Raw genomic sequence first — 20,222 nt, 5'->3', positions numbered from 1 at the left:
CAGTCAAATGACTCCTTTCACCACACAAAAAAAATTCTTGGGCATAAGCTGTTTTAAGCATAAAGCAGGTTTTGCATTCTTACAGACGGTAGGTGCAGGGCGAGATGCCCTGGTCCCCCAACCCCCTGACCCCTCTCCAGCTTCCAGGGAGCTCAAGCTGAAGCTGAGCCAGCAACGACTGCAAGGACCAGAATGAGCAGAGGGCTGGGTAGTGCCCAAACCATGATAGGAAGCAGGATCTGGCATCTTTTTGAATGAATCTTGCCACCTGCAGGATTTGCGAACCTCACTACGGCATCACGGTGGTCGTAGCCAGTTGTGCACCAGGCTTCCTCCTCCCTATTTGGCAGCCGGATGTGCGTTAGACCCATTGCTCTTGGAAGCCAAAGGATTGGTTCACAGCATGCTTCATGGCGTCGAGCTGCTGGGCTGCTTCTCTTCTCGCCACTCTCAGGCTTGGTGCCCCTGATCAATTCCCACCTTCCCTTTCCAAGATGTTCTCACCTGAGAGGTGAGTCTTTGTGGAAGAACAAGCTCCCCGTCCCACCTCGTGGTTAGCCTGCTCACCTCCTGCTCTCTGCTCTGTATTCCACCAGGTTTCCAGCGGTGACACCTCCCCCATTACAGACACACAAGGTATATCCAGTGACAAAGAAGCAAAAAGGATCCAAGAGAAAGAAATCAGAAAATTTGAATACAGAGGGAGGAAAGAATTTAAGTTGTTACAAAGGCCCACAGTTTAATCCAGTTGGAAATCTAGAATTTGGTAAAAGAATTTATACTCTGGTAAGACCTTTTTCCTTGACTGACAGCTGTCTTATTACTGTGTCCTCACATGGTATTTACTTTGTTTGGTGTGGGGAGAGAGTGAGAGCTCTGTGGAATCTCTTACTCTTCTTATAAGGATGCCCTCCAGTTGGATTACAGCTGCATACTTATGACCTCATTTAATCTTAGTTACACCTTAAAGGCAGTATCTCGAAATATAGTCACATTGGGGGTTAGGGTTTCAACATACCCATTTTGAGAGAATAGGATTCACTGGCTCAGGGTCTCTGAGTACCTCTATTTTGAGGATGGCCCAGTATGTGGCTGACAGTTGCCACTCTATAATCATATGTAATACAGGGTCAAGAAGGGTAGTTTCTTGCCTCAGTGGCCTGTGAGCAACTTTTAAATGTCATGGGTGGTCAGAGATGCCACTGGGGCATAACAGAGGTACTAATTCCTCAACAATGAAGGAACCTCTGGAGATAGTAATGGAAGTGTCCATTGATTTAGACTTGGACAGATTCTAGAGTCTTTTGTCAGAAAGTTTTATCATTTTGTTAATATAAATGGTTTTACAAATTCTGGGTTTCTGATTAAATTGTATCTTTAGATGGAAACAGCTATAAAACAAGTTAATAAATTGATTGATTGATGAAAATGTTGTGACCGGAGGCTCACAGGAACCTAACCCTTTATTTCCTTTGGGAGCAATGTTTTAGTAAGTCACTAATTCATTACTTGTATTGACCTTATAGAATATAGTGTGAACAGACGCAAGTACATTGGAGGGCTTTGCCATCGTCTGAAAGTACTATAGGATCACAGTGATGCTCAGGGACTGTTCCCATTCGCATGCCCTTTGGGAGGAATTATCCCTGCTGAAGGTCTCACGTATCTTGGGTGAGCATGTCAGAAAGCTTTGGAAAGGCCAACTCTCTGCAGGGTTCAGACTGGGTACTTGCCTGTCCTCATCCAAGACACCTCCAGTCTGAAAGCATGTGATTAACAAGAGAAACGCTTGCTTCCAGAATGAATGTCTTTGAGATGACACTCTTGAGGCCTCAGAATCTGAAATGATTTTGTTGCTCGATGGCCAGATGGCTCTCAGTGTCAAGCCATTTGCTAGCCCTAAAAAGAGTTGTATACCAGATCAAGGTTGATGTAGTGACAGTCCCAGCTTAGGTGGGAAAATGTGACTTTGTGCTGGCGAATGTAGACTGGTTAGCTCAGCTCAGGAGGGCACTGAATGTGGAAGATTGCTTTTTCCAAGGCAATCAGCTGCCCCTGTTTGGATCCCCACCAAAATGGAGAGCTGTGTCCACGCTGACTCCAAGATGGGGCTCTTTAGGGGATTGAACTAATCTTTTTTCTGTGGGCTGCCTGCTGCCTGCCTCCCCTCCTCTCCACTTGCCAGAATGCCTGCCCCTTCTACTCCAGCCCTTCATCCTGCTTGATAGCATGGACCCAGTGTTTGTACCCCATCGCCTGGATAAAAGCTGGGGAAGAAGAGGAGGCTTCCTCACCGCGTTCTTCTGGCTCACTCACTGTAGGAAGAGAAGGGAGCAGGGGAAAGAACGTGTACACTCACTACTGTGTGTCTACATGTGTGCTGGAGAAGGCACAGCCTCGGAAAGGTGACAGCCAGGGTCTTCTCTGTTGTTTGTCGTCTGCGAAATAACGTGACACTTACTGATGACCAGTGACTTGTCTGTTTCAGCAAAAACTATATGAGAATGGTTCTGAAGGTTTCAGACAGGGTGCTGACATCACATCGTGTACATCTGATGCTTCTACACACTTGAGGGTTTTTTAATTGAAGTATAGATGATAGAGTGTTGTGCTCGTTTTAGGTGCACAGCATAGTGACTCAGTTTTACATATTTAGACATTCTCTCTTTTCTTTTCCATTATGGTTTACCACAGGTTAGTGAATATAGTTCCCTGTGCTATACAGTAAGACCTTGTTTATCCGTTCTGTGTACAATAGTTTGCATCTGCTAGTCCCAAACACCCAATCCATTCCTCTCCTACAACCTCCCCCCAACCCAGCCTCAGTAACCAGAAGTTTGCTGTCTGTGCCTGTAATCTGTTTTTGTTTCAAAGATATGTTCATTTGTAGCCAGGTGAAGGTTTTTAAATGAATCTTTGTATATTTAATATTTAAATATTTGTTTAATTTATTTGGCTATGTTGGGCTTAGTTGTGACACGTGGGATCTTCATTGCCACACGCAGGAACTTTAGTTAGAGCACAAGGGGTTTTTCCGTTGTGGTAGGTGGGATCTTTGAGTTATACCATGCGGGTCTTTAGTTGTTTAGTTGCAGCATGTGGAATATTTGGTTGTGGCATGTGGGATCTTTATTTGGGGCATCTGGGACCTTTAATTGAGGCATGCGAACTCTTAGTTGTGATTCTAAATCATCTCGATTTGGATTTTAGGTGCCTGACCAGGGATCAAACCTAGGCACCCTATATAGGGAGTACATACTCTTTTTTTTTTTTTAATTTTATTTTTAAACTTTACAATATTGTATTAGTTTTGCCAAACATCAAAATGAATCCGCCACAGGTATACCTGTGCTCCCCATCCTGAACCCTCCTCCCTCCTCCCTCCCCATACCCTCCCTCTGGGTCGTCCCAGTGCACCAGCCCCAAGCATCCAGTATCATGCATCGAACCTGGACTGGCAACTAGTTTCATACATGATATTATACATGTTTCAATGCCATTCTCCCAAATCTCCCCACCCTCTCCCTTTCCCTCTCCCACATAGTCCATAAGACTGATCTATACATCAGTGTCTCTTTTGCTGTCTCGTACACAGGATCATTGTTACCATCTTTCTAAATTCCATATATATGTTAGTATACTGTATTGGTGTTTTTCTTTCTGGCTTACTTCACTCTGTATAATAGGTTCCAGTTTCATCCACCTCATTAGAACTGATTCAAATGTATTCTTTTTAATGGCTGAGTAATACTCCATTGTGTATATGTACCACAGCTTTCTTATCCATTCATCTGCTGATGGGCATCTAGGTTGCTTCCATGTCCTGGCTATTATAAACAGTGCTGCGATGAACATTGGGGTACACGTGTCTCTTTCCCTTCTGGTTTCCTCAGTGTGTATGCCTGGCAGTGGGATTGCTGGGTCATAAGGCAGTTCTATTTCCAGTTTTTGAAGGAATCTCCACACTGTTCTCCATAGTGGCTGTACTAGTTTGCATTCCCACCAACAGTAGTGGACCACCAGAAGTCATGACACTTGACACTTTTGTGTTAACTTGAATAGAACTGAAACAGAGCAAACCTGCCCCACCATGTACAGTGGTACTCCCTCAGGCTCCACACTTTTTCCTCTTGAGATCCCAACTTCCTGACTTGCAGAGATGAGCAGTGGGGTACTCCCAGGCTTCTAACCACCAGGCTTTTTGTTCTGATCCTGGAATTTCTCCCACTCCTCTGGTTTCACATGCCAGAGGCCTTCTGCTCTCTGTACACTCCCTTGAGAAGGAGCTACACCTGAAGCACACACCCTGGTGTGACTGCAGGAGCACTACCCACAGAAATGGGTATTCAGGCCAAGGGTTCTATGCTGCCCAAGGTAAAATTTTCTGCTCCATCAGTCAGGCTCTATAGGGAAGGCTCCTGTACCCTGGCTTCTTACTCTATTGAGTTTGTTAAAAACTGAGCACATGATCTCTGTCTTGTCTACCTCACCTACCCAGACCCAGTTGCTTGCCTGTTGGTTCAACCTCCAGCAAACATCCCACCTCTGTACTCATCTCTGCATTGATCATAAGCCACTCCCAGGGCAGCCCTTTGACATCTGCCTCCCGAATTACTGCAACAACATCCCAACTTCTTTACTCTCTGTTATTAGTGTTGGTCCCTCTAGTCTGTTCAACACACTGCAGTCAGCATGATCTTTATAAATCAAGCCTGATTATGTCAAGAACTGGTAATCACATTAGCTGTCAAATAAAATCCAAACTAGCCTAGCATTGAGATTTCTAGATCAGACATGAGAAATGGTGAGGAAACATAAACACAAGCCACCATGACGCTAATGAGTCAGTTTATTTCCGTATTCACTCTGAGCCTTCCCCTTGGAAAGGGCAGGTAGCCTGGACCACACAGCTCGATGTGACAGGAAACCCACCCTGATTCCACAGAATAGTAGTATTCTCTTGCCCAGGGCCCACCTGGAACCATAAATCAATGACAAAAAAAGGGTACATTGAATAGAGGTTGTATAGAAGGTTGAACCGGAGAAGGCAATGGCACCCCACTCCAGTACTCTTGCCTGGAAAATCCAATGGATGGAAGAGCCTGGTAGGCTGCAGTCCATGGGATCGCTCAGAGTTGGACACGACTGAGCGACTTCACTTTCACTTTTCACTTTCATGCACTGGAGAAGGAAATGGCAACCCACTCCAGTGTTCTTGCCTGGAGAATCCCAGGGACGGGGGAGCCTGGTAGGTTGCCGTCTATGGGGTCGCACAGAGTCGGACATGACTGAAGCGACTTAGCAGAAGGTTGAACAAAGGATTCCCAGATGGTGCTAGTGATAAAGAACCCTCCTGCCAATGCAGGAGATATAAGAGAGGCAAGTTCAATCCTGGATTGGGAGGATTCCCTGGAGGAGGGCATGGCAACCCACTCCAGTATTTTTGCTTGGAGAATCGCATGAACAGACCAACCTGGTGGTCTACAGTCCATGGAGTTGCAGACTCAGACATGACTGAAGCAACTTAGCATACATACACACACACACACACACACACACACACACACACAGAGGAGGTTGAACTACATATGAAATCTATGAGGTTAATGAATGCAAATACCGAATTTCCAGGGACTCTACCCTAAAGAGCACACAACTGTGAGGATTTGGCACCTATGTTTAAACCAGTGAGGGTAACATGTTTGCCCCGGGAGCTTCCTTGAAAACCAAGGTCACTGCCATGGGCCCTGAGTTTTGGAGGTGAATCAGGTGACTATTGCTTTCCTTTTGTTCCATTGTTCCCTCCAGAAGGTGAGGGGATAAGGTGTGGGGCACATGTTCCAGGGTGAGTGTGTACCTATGGGCTGGGATGCTGACATGGAGAAGGCAGAGAGCAAGATCCTGTACCTTACCTTATAAAGACAGTACTTCTAGGTGGGGCCCCTAGGGAGGAGACTGAGGGCCAGAGGACTGGGTATAGGAGAATTCAGGTGTTGGAGCACAGACAATTCCCCTTGCTTGATAACTTTTGGGTGAGTTGGGCCAAGCACTGGTGCGTGTCAGGAGATTTGCTCCCTCATGGGAGTCTTAGATGTCATGGGAGTTGCTACTTCATGACTTGCTACCTCATGTTCTCCTGTATTTCAGAAAAGGCTAACAGCAGCAATTTAAAAACAGTAAGCACATTTTCCCATTGTTTTCAGCAAGATAGTATGTCAGTAGGCATCTAGGGTCAGAGGGAGGGAGCATGGACCTAGGTCAAAGCCTGAGGATTGTCAGATGTAGATAATACACATTATCTCTGAGGCACTTCACCGGTGTCTTTCAGATTCTGATCTGTTTACACCTGATACCTTAGTTGGGAGAGGGTAGGATACATTATCCTTTTTTGTCATTCAGATCAGGGGCATATGAGAAAAAGGTGGTCCCTGGATTGATTTGGCCAAGCCTTGGGTGAAGGCTTGGCCACCCAGCTTATATTGTCACCCTGATTATTTAACTTATTTGCAGAGTACATCATGAGAAACACTGGGCTGGATGAAGCACAAGCTGGAATCAAGATTGCTGGGAGAAAAATTAATAACCTCAGATATGCAGATGACACCACCCTTATGGCAGAAAGCGAAGAATTAAAGAGCCTCTTGATGAAAGTGAAAGAGGAGAGTGAAAAAGTTAAAGCTCAACATTCAGAAAACTAAGATCATGGCATCTGGCCCATCATTTCATGGCAAATAGATGGGGAAACAGTGAGAGACTTTATTTTTGTGGGCTCCAAAATCACTGCAAATGGTGACTGCAGCCATGAAATTAAAAGACGCTTGCTCCTTGGAAGAAAAGCTATGACAAACCCACACAGCTTATTAAAAAGCAGAGGCATTACTTTGCCAACAAAGGTCCGTCTAGTCAAAGCTATGATTTTTCCAGTAGTCATGTATGGATGTGAGAGTTGGACTATAAAGAAAGCTGAGCACAGAAGAATCGATGCTTTTGAACTGTGGTGTTGGAGAAGACTCTTGAGAGTCCCTTGGACTGCAAGGAGATCGAACCAGTCAATCCTAAAGGAAATCAGTCCTGAAAATTCATTGGAAGGACTTATGCTGAACTGAAACTCCGATACTTTGGCTACCTGATGTGAAGAACTGACTCATTTGAAAAGACCCTGATGTTGGGAAAGATTGAAGGCAGGAGGAGAAGGGGAAAAGGGGACAACAGAGGATGAGATGGTTGGATGGCATCAGCGACTCAATGGACGTGAGTCTGAGTAAACTCCGGGAGTTGGTGACAGAAAGGGAGGCCTGGCGTGCTGCAGTCCATGGGGTCAAAAAAGAGTCGGACATGACTAACTGAACTGAACTGAACTGGATGAAGAAGGAAATGCAAGAACACCTTTAGACTTTGTTTAGACAGAACACAGCATAGCAGGCACTAAGTCTCAAGCTGTTGTTGTTGTGTGTGTGTGTGTGTGTGTGTGTGTGTGTGTGTTGGGGAGGCCAGTAGGTGGGACAGTTGCATATGAATGGAGTGTGTGGCAGGTTTGGGGAAAGCAGAGAACAAACATGAACACTCTGGTACAGGTATCCTAGGACGTAGGTTCTCTGCCTGGCCTACAACTGCAGCATCATCTGGAGAGGAAGGATGCTCAGCCCCAAAGAGCAGGAGAAGAGGATGGCCAGCATCTGCCAGGGGCCTGTAAGTACTGCAAGGGCAAGGTTAAAATTGCCGGGGTGTCACTCTGGGATAAAAGAGGACCTGAGAAGATATTCGCAACTTGAATGTGAAAGAGAGTGAGGCTCTAGGATTCAAGGAGTGAGCATTACTGGGTTACATTGTGAATTGCATTTAATGGAAGAAAGTGAGAGGCAGCAGGAGAATGAGAGCTGAAACTGGACACAGATGAGTAGAGTAGTAAGGAGAAAGGATGAGGGATGAGGATAAAGAACAGTGAGAATGTGAAAGAAAGTGCTGCCAAGAAAAGTGGTAGTTTCATGTCAACAGTCCTTGAAACCCATTCAAACCAGTGCATACTCCACAGGCAAGTTGAGCCCAAGCCCATCCCCTGGTCTGTGAGGTAATCAGTGGCAAGAAGGATCCAGGCAGTGGCACTTACCCCGTGAGAGTCACCTCTCCTCCCACCTCTCCCTCTCTTCAGGCAGGACTTTGGGGAATTTGGTTCAACGGCCTCAGAGTTTGGGGACTCCTAGATCTCCCTGTGCATGCTCACACCAGACTGAATCGAGTCTTTGTGTCAGAGGTGAAGTAGTGTCTAAGACTAATCCATTCTTCCTCTTCCCCAACAAGTTCACCAGCAGACGCCTTAACAACTTTGTCCCATTCAGGTTCAGTTAGCACATTTAATGTTCTTTGAGAAGGGGCAGTGAGAAGAAGAGGAGGAGGTGCCAGGGTGAAGCTTGCACAGCTTCTTCCCACTGGGCCAGAGACCTGGAAGCCAGAGTGTTGTGAACAGCAGCTGCTTGAGGGCTTATACTTTGCATGTAAGTTAAATAAGCAGGCTGACAACATAAGCAGGGTCAAATCAATCCAGGGACTATCTTTTTCTCATATGTCTCAGATCTGCATGACAAAAAAGGATAATGTATCCCATCCTCTCCCAACTAAGATATCAAGTGTGAAACAGATCAGAATGTGAAAGATACTGGTGAAGTGCCTCAGAGATAATGTGTATTATCTACATCTGACAATCCCCAGACTTTGACCTTGGTCCATGCTCCCTCCCTCTGACCCCATATGCCTATTGACAAGCTCAAGAACTGACTCATTTGAAATGACCCTGATGCTGCAAAAGATTGAAGGCAGGAGGAGAAGGGGACGGCAGAGGATGAGATGGTTGGATGGCATCACTAACTCAATGGACATGAGTTTGAGTAAACTCCAGAAGTTGGTGATGGATCGGGAGGCCTGGTGTGCTGCAGTCCATGGGGTCACAAATAGTCGGACACAACTGAACAACTGAACTAAACACATTCACTCAATAAAATGCATGCTTATACATGCATTCCCTCAAACCTTCTCACATTCACACACACACACACACACACATTCTATATGTTCCTGATCACATATTCATACATTTCCCCAGGTACAACATACTCACAAAGAACATTGTATTCATATGCTTACAGATGAATATGCTCACACTTAACATGAAGTTCACACATTTACACACACACACACAGATGCTCTAATACACTCACATGCACACACTTGCACATTAGCTCACAGAAATATACTCTGCTTTCACATGCTCATACACATATTCATTCACATACACACGAATATGGTAACATTCATGTCCATGGTCACAAATTCACTCATCCATAGGAAAAGTCCCATTCACTTTACAAATGTAAACTCATATTTGAATAGGCACCACGGTCACTCTCACATGTGCTTATATACATGTACAAGGTCACATTCACTTGCACAGACATGGTCATACACTTATTTGCTCACAGTAACTACTAATACATTCACATCAATGTGCTGGGAAAATCAGTCATTGTCATGCTTACATTCTACATTCATACTCACATATACATTAACATGCTCAGAAATAGGAATGTGTTCACATGCACAAAGAAGCTCACGCATTTACTCATATACACTCTCACAAATTCATTCACTCAAATATACTAATGTCATTGACCCTTGTGTGATGCAGGGGTTAGGGGTACGGACCCTCCATGTGCACTTAAATATATATAATATATGGTTTACTCTTTGAATATCAGGTTCCTGTGAATCCAGGATTTTACCTCACAGCTAATACATATTGTGTAGTACTTGCTATTGAACAAATTTGCATTTATGTGGATCTGCACTGTTAAAACCTTTGTTGTTTTAGGGTCAGAAGTGCTTTTAAAATATCATATGGAAATTCCCTGGAAGTCCAGTAGTTAGTACTCTACACGTTCACTGCTGTGGCCCTGGGTTCAATCCCTGGTCCAGAAACTAAGTGCCATGAGGCACATGGCATGGGCAGAAAAAAAAGTGAGACAAATAAGCATGCTTGCATTTTCACTTACATACACAAGCATGCTAATATCCCTGTATGTTATCACCTGTTCACTTACATGCATGAACTTGCACATTTATTTAATGACACAAGCATATTCCTATGAACACACTCATACTTGGAAAAAACACACCAATTTATTTTCCAACACAGACATTGTTATATGACGGGGCCAAAGATGGTCTCTCTTTATGTCTTCACAACAAGCTGGAATCCATTAGCCAAAAAGCCAGCCAGCACCAAACTCAATTTTCACACATTCAGTTGCTTTAAATATTGGCTTGCCCAAACAGTTTGTTTGGACTTTTCCCTAACATCTTATGGCAAAACCCAAAAGAGCATTTTGGCCAACCCAAAATATTCCAGATAAGCAGATTTTAATTCATTTAGAAGGCTTCCCTGATGGCTCAGTGGTAAACAATGCCTGCCAGTACAGGAGATACAAAAGATGTTGGTTCGATCCCTGGGTCAGGAAGATCACCTGATTGGGACAAATACACAGAAAAACTAGCCTTTTGGGTGGATGACTGTCAGTTAAGTGTTGGCTTCTGAGCTCCAAGCAGACCTACGGCTTAGTCACAGGGATATTCTCAGATCGGATGTAAGATACAGCAAAGATGATGAGGATGAAGATGATGAAACCCAAGGGTTTCTTGTCAAGACTGTTTTTGGGATCCTAGATCAAGTCTGTGTGAAGGCTTGCTCTAGGATCTTGTGCTAGGCTTGGAGGAAATGAAGGGAGAGAGTTGGAAAATGAACAGAACTAGGAGGCCTGAGTCTCATTTGCTGACCACCTGGCCTCTTGGCTTGAATTCCCAGACCTCACCATGGGAAGAGGGAGAACCTGAATGGCACCTGTATTAATCTCAGTGGTTGCCAGAATGGCACCTGAGATGGAGGAAGAACAGGTAGTATCTATTAGGAACAAAGTGGATACACTGACCATACAGTGTCATTTCCTAAACGATGGGTCAGAAGCAGCTTCCATGTTTACTGTGACATAGGCAGCAGAGTGAGCTCAGTGTGTAATGGGTAAATTTCCTGAAAACTAAATGTCTGTCAATAAAAGAATAAGGTTCATGGAGTTCAGAAAAGTAATGCACACCTATTCAAAACAACTAGGTAAATTAATTTGTATTGAGAATGACATGTGCAGGGTATTAATGAGTAAAGTAAATAAGCAAAAACAGTTATCTGCAAGATCCACTTATTAGCTCCTCTACTCCTGCCAGCTCCTTTCTGTCCCCATGCACACCTAGCACTTCCTTCTGAGGCTACTCAAGTTTCATCCCAGACGTGATGAATAAAGCCTGCACCATTTCCTGCTGCTCCTGGGAGAGGGTGTGCGTGGAACTGGAGGTGAGTGTAGGTACTGGGATGGAGAATGCAGATGCTGAGCCTCACTGGGACTGGCTTTGCTCACAAACAGCTCGTCATTCACTATACAAACACTGGGGAGAAAATGCATATTTGGACAACTGATGGATAAACCACCCACACCCCCAGTCTTGACTGCTCCCACTGCCAGTCAGCAACCAGATTCCTTCCATCCCCCTCCTGTGTCTGTCCACAGGCTCCTTGACTGTTACTCTGCCCCTTGCATAGAGCCCACCTTCGGAGAGATTGTCTACCAGCTTCACTCAGTGGATAGGCTGATCCCCAACCCAGGAACAACTTTACAATTACCCTGAACAGTAGCCCAGTACACTCCAGTAGAAGAGTGTACAGTCTGATCCCCATTTTCAGAAGAAGACACTGAGTCACAGACAGATCATATGACTTGACCAAGGTCACACAGTGAGTGTTGAGTCAAGGAAAGAGCCTATATGCCGATTCCAGAGCCCATACTCTTCCTAACCACTAGGCTAGACTGGTCCTTGGCTCTCCCTGCTGACTTTCCATAATACTGAGTAAACCTAAGGTCTGCATCCACATACCCAGGACCCTGAGCCCAGGCTGGATGGGGATTTCTGCCCAGAACACGGCTCTCACCTGGAAGGGCTGGCAGGGGTAGCAATGAAGGTCCGGGTGAAGGCACGCACACAGCCAGGAGACGTTCCTTCCACTTCAACAACAAAGAGAGTACCCCTTACAGCCCCCACATAATTTACAGGCTCCCATGTCATTCCCCAGTCAGGGTCTGACTTGACAGTTAGGCTGAGGGGACAGTTGTTCCCTTGGGGAGCCAGGGTGTTGGGAATGGGGAGGGCAACTGTAGGAGCCGTCTGCTCCCAATAACATGTTCCATGACAAAAGCTTCACAAGTTCATGCGATGCATTTTTCACACCTGCCCAAGAGGTGCACATTATGACTCCATTTTGCAAATGAGGAAACTATAATGGCCCAAGTTCTCAATGTAAGGATCTGGGATGGGAGCCACTAAACTCGACATCCTATGTCACCAATGCCCAGGCTAGAAAGGGCAGGCACGGACGCACTTCAAACCTGAACTGTGGGAAGACTTGAGGGCTGGAGGGGAGCAGAGGAGAGGAAAGGGGAGTGGAGAGGAGTGGACTGGAGGGAAACTGGAAGGGTTTTGGTGGAGGGGGTCCATGATGGGGGGAAGGATCTACACATACCTTCCTTGAACACCCCGTTGACAGAGAAGCAGAGCATCATTTCCTGAGAGAGACCAACCTAGTTACTCAGCTACCCCTAAACATCTTCCCTACGATGTGCTTCCTGTCCCGCCCCCCCGCCCAACACCAAGGGAGGAGCACCTGCTCACCATCTGAAAACACATGTCCACCACGAAGGAGCTGAAGTCATGCTGAGTTTTGGGCAACGCACAGAGGGTATGCACAATGTCATGTTTTGTGTGTTTCATCATCTGGACACGCAGGTCTGTGGGGGAGGGGAAGAAAGCAAAGGTCATGTCTGCCATGCCATGGACCCTATGATTGGCCCCCTTACCACCCTTTCTGGCCCAGTCTTCCCACCACACACTCACTGGGGTCCTTGAGTATCTTCATATTCCTGTTGTCCAAGAAGTAAGCACACGTGCTGCTTCTAGGAGACAGAGAGGAACAGTAGGTGGTGGTCCGGCCACCATAGGTGTCAGCAGGAGCTGGCCTGCATCTACTGGGGAACCACATGGCCTGGGGGAAGAGTCTAGGCTGTGATACTCACAGAGCTGGGTCCTTGGGTTGGAATGGAATGGCCAGGGAGAAGCAGGCCTCCTCATGATAAGCACCCAGGAGTCCCTGGCGGTCCCCATAGTCATGGATCAAGTAATACCTGAGGGGAAGCAGTGAAGACAGTACATCTGTGTGGTCTGGAGCTTTGGTGGCCTCCCCTGTCCTAGCCCTCCCCTTGCTCAGATTCTCAGGAGTACTTACTGCTGCAGGAATTTCAGGATTAGACTCTTCAACTCTTCAGATCCAAAGAAGCTTCCCTAGAATCAAAACAGTCCTCAGGACCAGGGCTGACACCTCCTCATGTACCACCTAGAACCCTGCTGGATCCTCTGTGCTCACCTTGCACATTGGTAAGCACTTGGGGGCTTCCACAGCACATTTAGAACCTGAGAGTGTCTCCTGGCCATCCTAGGGGAGGGAAGAGGAAGTCAGCAGTGCAGTCCAGGATGTGGTGGTGGATAGTCAGGGAAAAGGATGGGCCCAGGATGGGCTGGGGGTAGGGAAGAAAGTGTCCCTGGAAATGCCGGAGGCAGGACTACATGTTCTGTCATCACCATGGGTCCCCGAAGCCTGTGGAGAACATGGCTGAAGATCCAGAGCCTTTTCAGGTGCCCACAGAGAATGGTACACCCCCCTCCCACAGGACATTTAAGGGCCAGGCTAAAAAACGGAACTTGGACAGGTCCTAACGGGTTTCCGAGTAGTTTCAGGGCACTGTCAGTACTAGTTAGAGGCGTCTGATCAAGGAATGCACGTACCAAGCTTAGTAACCTGGGGAACAACTCCAGGAGGGTGCTGCCAAAATCAAGACAAAAGAAAAATGTCAGTGAAACTATGGACGCGACCCTCCTCATGGGAGCAAGTCACTTACAGTAATCACAGCACCCTCACACCTCAGTATCCTAGCATTCAAGGGCCCTGGTCACCACTCTATGATGGACCAAGAGGGAGACTGTCCCCTCCACCCCTTCCTTGAACCTCCTCCTCCATTTCCTTTCCTCTGCGTAGCTCCCAGCCAGACTGTTCTGACTCCCTTCTGCAGTGCCACAGGGACCGGCACTTCAAATCCAGTCTGCAGGCCTTACTCCCCTCCATCCCTTCCTTCCTTCCTCCAGGGCCCAGTGAAGGCTGTAGAGAAAAGAAGATATGGGAGGATGGGAGCCCGGGGCTTTGCTACCTCACTTGGGAGTCCAGCATGCTGTCAAGTCAGGACACACCTCAGGGATGACCAGGTGCTATGGCAGGGAGGTGATTGAGGGGGGACTCAGGAGGTAGGGAGGGGAATAAAGACAGAAAGGGAGTGGAGGGAGGAGGGGAGAGATGAGAGAGACATAGGGGTGTAGAGACAAGGCAGAGGAAGACCTCATGTTGGTTGACTCATCACGGAAGGTGGTGCACACAGCGCTTCTGTCTGCACACATCCTTTCTGGTTCCAGCTGATGACCCTTGTCCATCTCCCCTGCAATCTTCACCTAGAATTATAGGGAACACCCACATGGACCAAATGGCTCTGCACCCACACCCTTCCTTTCCCTACAAATCCACTTTCCTTTGTTTGTCGCCACCCATAAGGCCTCCCACATTCCTTTCGAAGGAGGATCTGGGTGCCCCACCTCACCTCAGTGTTGGAGAGATTCAAGTTCTTCGTGGTGGAAGCAATCTCCTTAATGGTGGACAGGCCATGCACCAAGTAGGGTTTCTTGTTGCTCAAGTACAAAGATGAAAGCTAGAATGAGGAAACAGAGTGAGGACTCCAAAGGGAATACCTGAGACATATCTGCCTCTTCTACCCAATGTCTCCCTCCCTCACCATTGGTCCCAACATTGGGGCTAGGTCCTCACCATGGGCCTGATCCCTGGATGGATGTTCAGGGAGGTAGCTGTGCTATTTCTACGGTTCCATGTCGTTCCAATATCACACGGTATAAAGTCTCCAGGAAACCAGAAGGAGGGAAACACAGGCTGAGAGGGTCCCAGCTGGAACACCTCCAGCACCAAGCCCAAGCCCTCCCCATGATACCATCTCTGAGTGCTCTACTCAGACAGACCCTCTACCCTCACCTGCCCTGCAGTCACTACTGTAGCCATACCAGGGCCAAAGCGGAGTCTCTGGATGTCAAGAGCTTGCTGGCAGGCATCGTATGGTTTGTTCATGGTGAGCTGCAGAGTTAGGGATGGGGTCCAGCGAGCCTGAGTCTGAGGGTGAGTGGGGGGAAGAGGTGGGTCTGGCTATGAGGGCACAGCTTGTGTTGAGTCTGCATTACCTTTATCTGCTCCAACTTTTCAGATGTCAGTGTCTTCTGCACAGACTGGGGTGCATCACAGGGCTCAACAAAGATAGATATCTGTAGAGAACACAAGAAGGGCTGGGTAAGCTCCAGGAAATCTGTGCATGGGATCAAGCAAGACCATGCCGCTCTCCTGCCCTCTTGCCCTTAGTCAGCCCTTGACACACACCTTTTCATTATCCTCATTGCAAATCTTGCCGCTGACATTCTTCAATGCACAGGCAACGTTGGCATTCTCTACAAAGAACTGGGCCTGCATTTTCTCATAGTGAAACTGTAGGGAGAGTGACAGGAGAAGCAGAACATGAGACCAGTGCCATTTCTCTGGGCCCGCAATCTACCCCAGTTTGTCGCATCATCTCCATGTCCTGTCTTACTTCGACTGCAGTAAAGGGGACACTGCACTTCTTCTGAATCAAATTCATCAGCCACTTCTCATCATATTTTATACCAAAGGGAATCTAGGAATCAGAGAACAAATGGGAAAGAGAATGGATACAATGGAATCCAAGATTAAGGTAAGACCCAACTGTGTCTTGCTTTAGGGCCGTTTTTCAGGTTTTAAATAATTTCTTAAGATAAAACAATATCTGTTATCACTAACTTTGGTATGAGAAGGATTTTCTATATACACTTTCTTTGCATTCAGATACGCTTCCTGAAAAAAAAAATTGACTTAATATGTTTCACATGTACTTCCTTTTACAAAGTTCCAGGAGATCCACATGAGGTACACCTGGCCTGTCACTCTTGTCACGGACAGACAGAGTGACAGTCAGAGACTGTCTGACTCAACCTCCTCCCACACCCGGCTCAAGCCAAACTTCGTCATCTGGTATGAAATGCTCCATCCCCATGGCAGTAGGCTTCCTCCTTTGCTTTCAGTCAACCTCTCCCATGCTCCTCCTTGCAGTCAGTCTGTTTCCTTCATACCGCTTCTCTGCACCTGCCCTTAGATGATCTAAGAAGATACCTCCTAGTAATATCAAGACAGATTACCAACACCACTGCCCCAGAAAAGTTCCCAGCATCTCTACACAGATCCAACACGACTCTGTCATCTTCTACGTATTAGGTTCATTTAGCCAGGATACTCACAATAATCTTGAACCAGCTCCCCAAGGTCTCATCTTGTCTGTTTGTTTTCATTGTTCTCTCTGGAGGCTTTTGCTCTGTCTCCATGTTAACATGCATTTGGTCTATTCTCTGAAAACTACTTCTCCAGTGATGGGATGGAATGGCATACGGAGCACTGTGGGGAAGTGGAAAGAAAAAAGTGGTCCATATAGGCTTAGAAAGTCTTCTCTACATTCTCCCAAATGATACCAACGTTATAATAAAGAGTGCTCAAACATTAACCTGATCCAATCATTTTTTACTCTGGCAAGTTGGAGAGAAGAATGACATATTTAACTGCAAGGTTTTGTTGTTCATTGGTTGGTACATGTCAGCCATGGTGACTGGTCACTTACTATCTTCCTTGGATGTCCATACGAGCATCACTTTCTTTTGAATCTCTGTCTTGCTGCTGCTGGGAAGTGACCGGTTCAGACCAACAGGCGTATTGCCTTTGGGTAATACCCGAGCTTCGTGCTCTTCTTTGTAAAGGGTTCACTTTATCAGTGTGCCCTAAAATTGACAACAACATATCAGTGGTCCCAGTATCAGAAGTAGTCCTGAGTAAATATCATGACTAATGAAGAAGCATCATTCTTTATAATCTAAACATACATGCATCATAGAGCTAAAACATGGCTGAGAGACCTCACCATGGCTCCACTTTTCATGAAATGAGAGGTAGGGAGCAGTCACAGACAAGAAACCAGGGAAAGGGTCTGGATGTAGAGTGCAGTCTGTGATGTTAGGCTGTGTTCTACTTGGTTCAGGTTAGGTGACCTGGGACAAGTGGCTTTTTATCCCCAAGTCTCACTTCTCTGCTCTGCTCTATGAGTACAATAAACCCTACCCTGAAATCTACCCTGATGTGACAGTTCAAGGGTCAAAGGTGATCTGCCTCCCTGAAGGAAGAATTAGAGAAATGAAAGGTAAGTCTTATGAAAAGATCCAAGATGGAACCTGGAGAGATATAATATGGAGAATACCCTCCCCCTAAAAAGAGAATTAAAGGTGATACAATGAGTATACCTAATACATGGTTAATGTGAGCCCCATAGAGAAGGAAAGTGAACAGGGGAGAAGTGGTATTTGAAGAGAACTTGGCTGAGAAGTTTCCAAATGTACCAAGATATCAACTTAGGATAACAATATTAATAGGAGGACTTCCTTTGTGGTTCAGTGATTAAGAATCCACCTGCCAATGCAGGGGACACCAGGGTCCCTGGTCTGCGAAGATTCCACATGCCTCAGGACAACTTAGGCCCTGTGCCACAGAAACGGAACCTGTGTTTTAGAGCCTATGAGCCAAAACTACTGAAGCACATGTGCCCTAGAACCCGTGCTCTGCAACAAGAGTGCAACAAGAGAAGCCATGGTAATGAGAATCCTGTGCATTGCAACTAGATAGTAGTCCCTGCTCATTGCAACTAGAGAAATCCCTCACCCAGCAACAAGTCCCAGCACAGCCAAAAATAAATAAATAAATATATTTTTAAAAGACCAACATTAATAGGACAAAAAATGTGCTTTAAGGAAAAACGTCCTTAAAAGAAAAGACATGCATTTCCACATCATGTAACAAAAACTCAGAAAATTTCTGACCTAAAGATCCAAACTAAAGAAATATTATAGGCTCTTCTTTGGGCAGAAGAAATATCACCCTAGGTGGAGCCACACAGATACAGGAAAGAAAGACGAATGACATTTGTGAATATGGAGGAAAATTTAAATGAGTATTGACTATATAACACAATGATAATAATTTCCTTCGGGGATTTATATATAGAGAGAATGAAAATGCATGACAATAAATGTGGAAGGAGTTTATGGAATCAAAGTGTCTCAAAGCCCCATAACTGAGCAGTTTTAGGAACTAATTAACTAATATTAGACTGTGAAAAGGCAAAAATGTACATTGTAATCTGAAGGGCGAACACTACAAGAATAGCAAAAGAATGTTTACCTAGAAAACCATGCAAAATAATGATGTGATAGTTAAAAGATATTCACCATATCAAAGGAAAAGAAAGGAAAAGGAACTTAGAAAAGGCAAAAATAAATACAGAATATGATATACACAAACCAAATTATATCTATTTTTATTTTAGAAGATTCAGACGAAATACTCCAAATAGAAAGACAGATTGTATCAGACTGGACAAGAAACCTTTCTTCAAATACTCCTGAAAAGAGATATATGCAAAATTTAATCATCAGGAAAATTAGAAAATAAGAAAATTGCAAAATGTACACCTTTTCACATTAACCTCAGAAAACTGGTATAACCATATCAGTAAAAGAAAAGGTGCACTTTAAAAGGGAAATTCCTTTATGATAACAGGTTCAGTGCAATAAGAAGATAGTAATATAAATTCTAAATTTGTATGCCTCTTAAAGCCAGCATACAAAGCAAAAACTGACAGAAATAATGGACAAATCCACAGTCACAGTGGGAAATTTTAACACATCCCACTGAGTGACACATAAAATGACAGACCAAAATCTCAGCTAGAGGGAGAGGATTTTAAAATCTGACTTAAACAAATTTATTTAATTGACGTAGGACAATGCACATGACTACTCATCAAACATTCCAGAATATATCACATGCCCGGCAATAAAGCCTCAAGAAGCTTCGAGGGGCTAATACAATTTACCCTAACTGTTAATGTAATATCCAGTAGTAACGGTCGGGTTTCTGACCCTCCACCACCTCTAGTATAAATCCAAAGAATATTAGTTTATATAATCCTACCCTCCACCTAGGTGACCCTCGCCACTCTCCAAACCCTAGACCTGAGAAGATAACATGACTCATGCCTTTTCCTTAGCCAGAGAAAAATTCAAGTCAGCAACGGCCATTTTCGTCGGAGGGGAGGTTTACCACATGGAATCGAGATGGGTGTGTCAGAGCCCGCTTGGCCCATCTCCTCAAGAGACCGGAAAATAGTCAGTCTGGGCTCTCTCCCCGCTTTCCCTGAAGAACAGTCAACTGGTTGGGGGTCCTGTGCTTTGGGGTGTGGGAGGGAACCCAGAACCTTTCCTGCTTTGGGGGGCTCTGAAGAGAAGGTCTCACACAGACCACTCACCCATAGGGTGGCCTGAAGGCAGAGATCTGTCACCACCGTCCTCACAGGCTGCCCTGGAAGAGAATCTGTGGGTCTGGAGCTGGAAGCTTGTAGAATAGAAGCTTGTAGAAGCTTCAAGAAAACTGCTGAGGTAGGAAGAGCGCAAGCCCCAAACACCTTCCTCACAGCCACACAAACAAGATGGCGTCCTAACAGGAAGTCCTTTCCCCAAGGTCATAGAGGAGGAGAGTCTTGGGGGCCAGAGGAGACTTAACTTCCTGTACTTACTGCCCTCTGAGTTTGCTACCAGCATAACATCCAAGGAACTCTTTCCAACGGTACCACCCCTGCAGAGGAGGCCAGCTAGAATCAGGAGGCTTAGGGATCTTGGCGATGGCACCCCACTCCAGTACTCTTGCCTGGAAAATCCCATGGACGGAGGAGCCTGGTAGGCTGCAGTCCATGGGGTCGCTAAGAGTCGGACACGACTGAGGGACTTCCCTTTCACTTTTCACTTTCCTGCATTGGAGAAGGAAATGGCAACCCACTCCAGTGTTCTTGCCTGGAGAATCCCAGGGA

At 45.8% G+C, this 20,222-nt stretch overlaps 1 protein-coding gene and 1 long non-coding RNA gene across 3 annotated transcripts in view; one reads left to right on the top strand and one right to left on the bottom strand.

Moving 5' to 3' along the window:
* The window catches only part of LOC139180865 (uncharacterized), a 29,347-nt gene extending 21,269 nt beyond the window's left edge, over positions 1–8,078 (top strand). The window contains exon 4 of one of the 2 annotated variants that reach the window (XR_011565083.1): positions 6,511–8,078. This is a non-coding gene — a long non-coding RNA (uncharacterized lncRNA). Of the gene's footprint in view, positions 1–596; positions 1,544–6,510 lie in introns of those variants that run through there. The other variant, XR_011565084.1, reaches the window with a different exon arrangement.
* A 3,196-nt stretch (positions 8,079–11,274) lies between these two features.
* LOC139180863 (nuclear RNA export factor 3-like) lies at positions 11,275–20,222 on the bottom strand. The gene is made up of 19 exons (XM_070783430.1): positions 19,665–20,222; positions 16,932–17,088; positions 16,558–16,711; positions 15,837–15,920; positions 15,629–15,733; positions 15,436–15,516; positions 15,262–15,331; positions 15,014–15,102; positions 14,790–14,897; positions 14,534–14,643; positions 13,930–13,966; positions 13,511–13,579; positions 13,373–13,428; positions 13,164–13,271; positions 12,985–13,043; positions 12,763–12,878; positions 12,614–12,656; positions 12,026–12,098; positions 11,275–11,484 (listed from the first exon to the last, which is right to left on the bottom strand). The coding sequence occupies exons 1-19, from the start codon at positions 20,074–20,076 to the stop codon at positions 11,319–11,321; spliced, it is 2,097 nt and encodes a 698-aa protein (XP_070639531.1). The 5' UTR covers positions 20,077–20,222; the 3' UTR covers positions 11,275–11,318.

This window comes from Bos indicus, chromosome X (assembly GCF_029378745.1).
Source record: "Bos indicus isolate NIAB-ARS_2022 breed Sahiwal x Tharparkar chromosome X, NIAB-ARS_B.indTharparkar_mat_pri_1.0, whole genome shotgun sequence".
NCBI classification, from domain to species: Eukaryota; Metazoa; Chordata; class Mammalia; order Artiodactyla; family Bovidae; genus Bos; species Bos indicus.
Note: the sequence above shows the minus strand (reverse complement) of the source record. Positions and strands in the feature narration are given on the sequence as shown.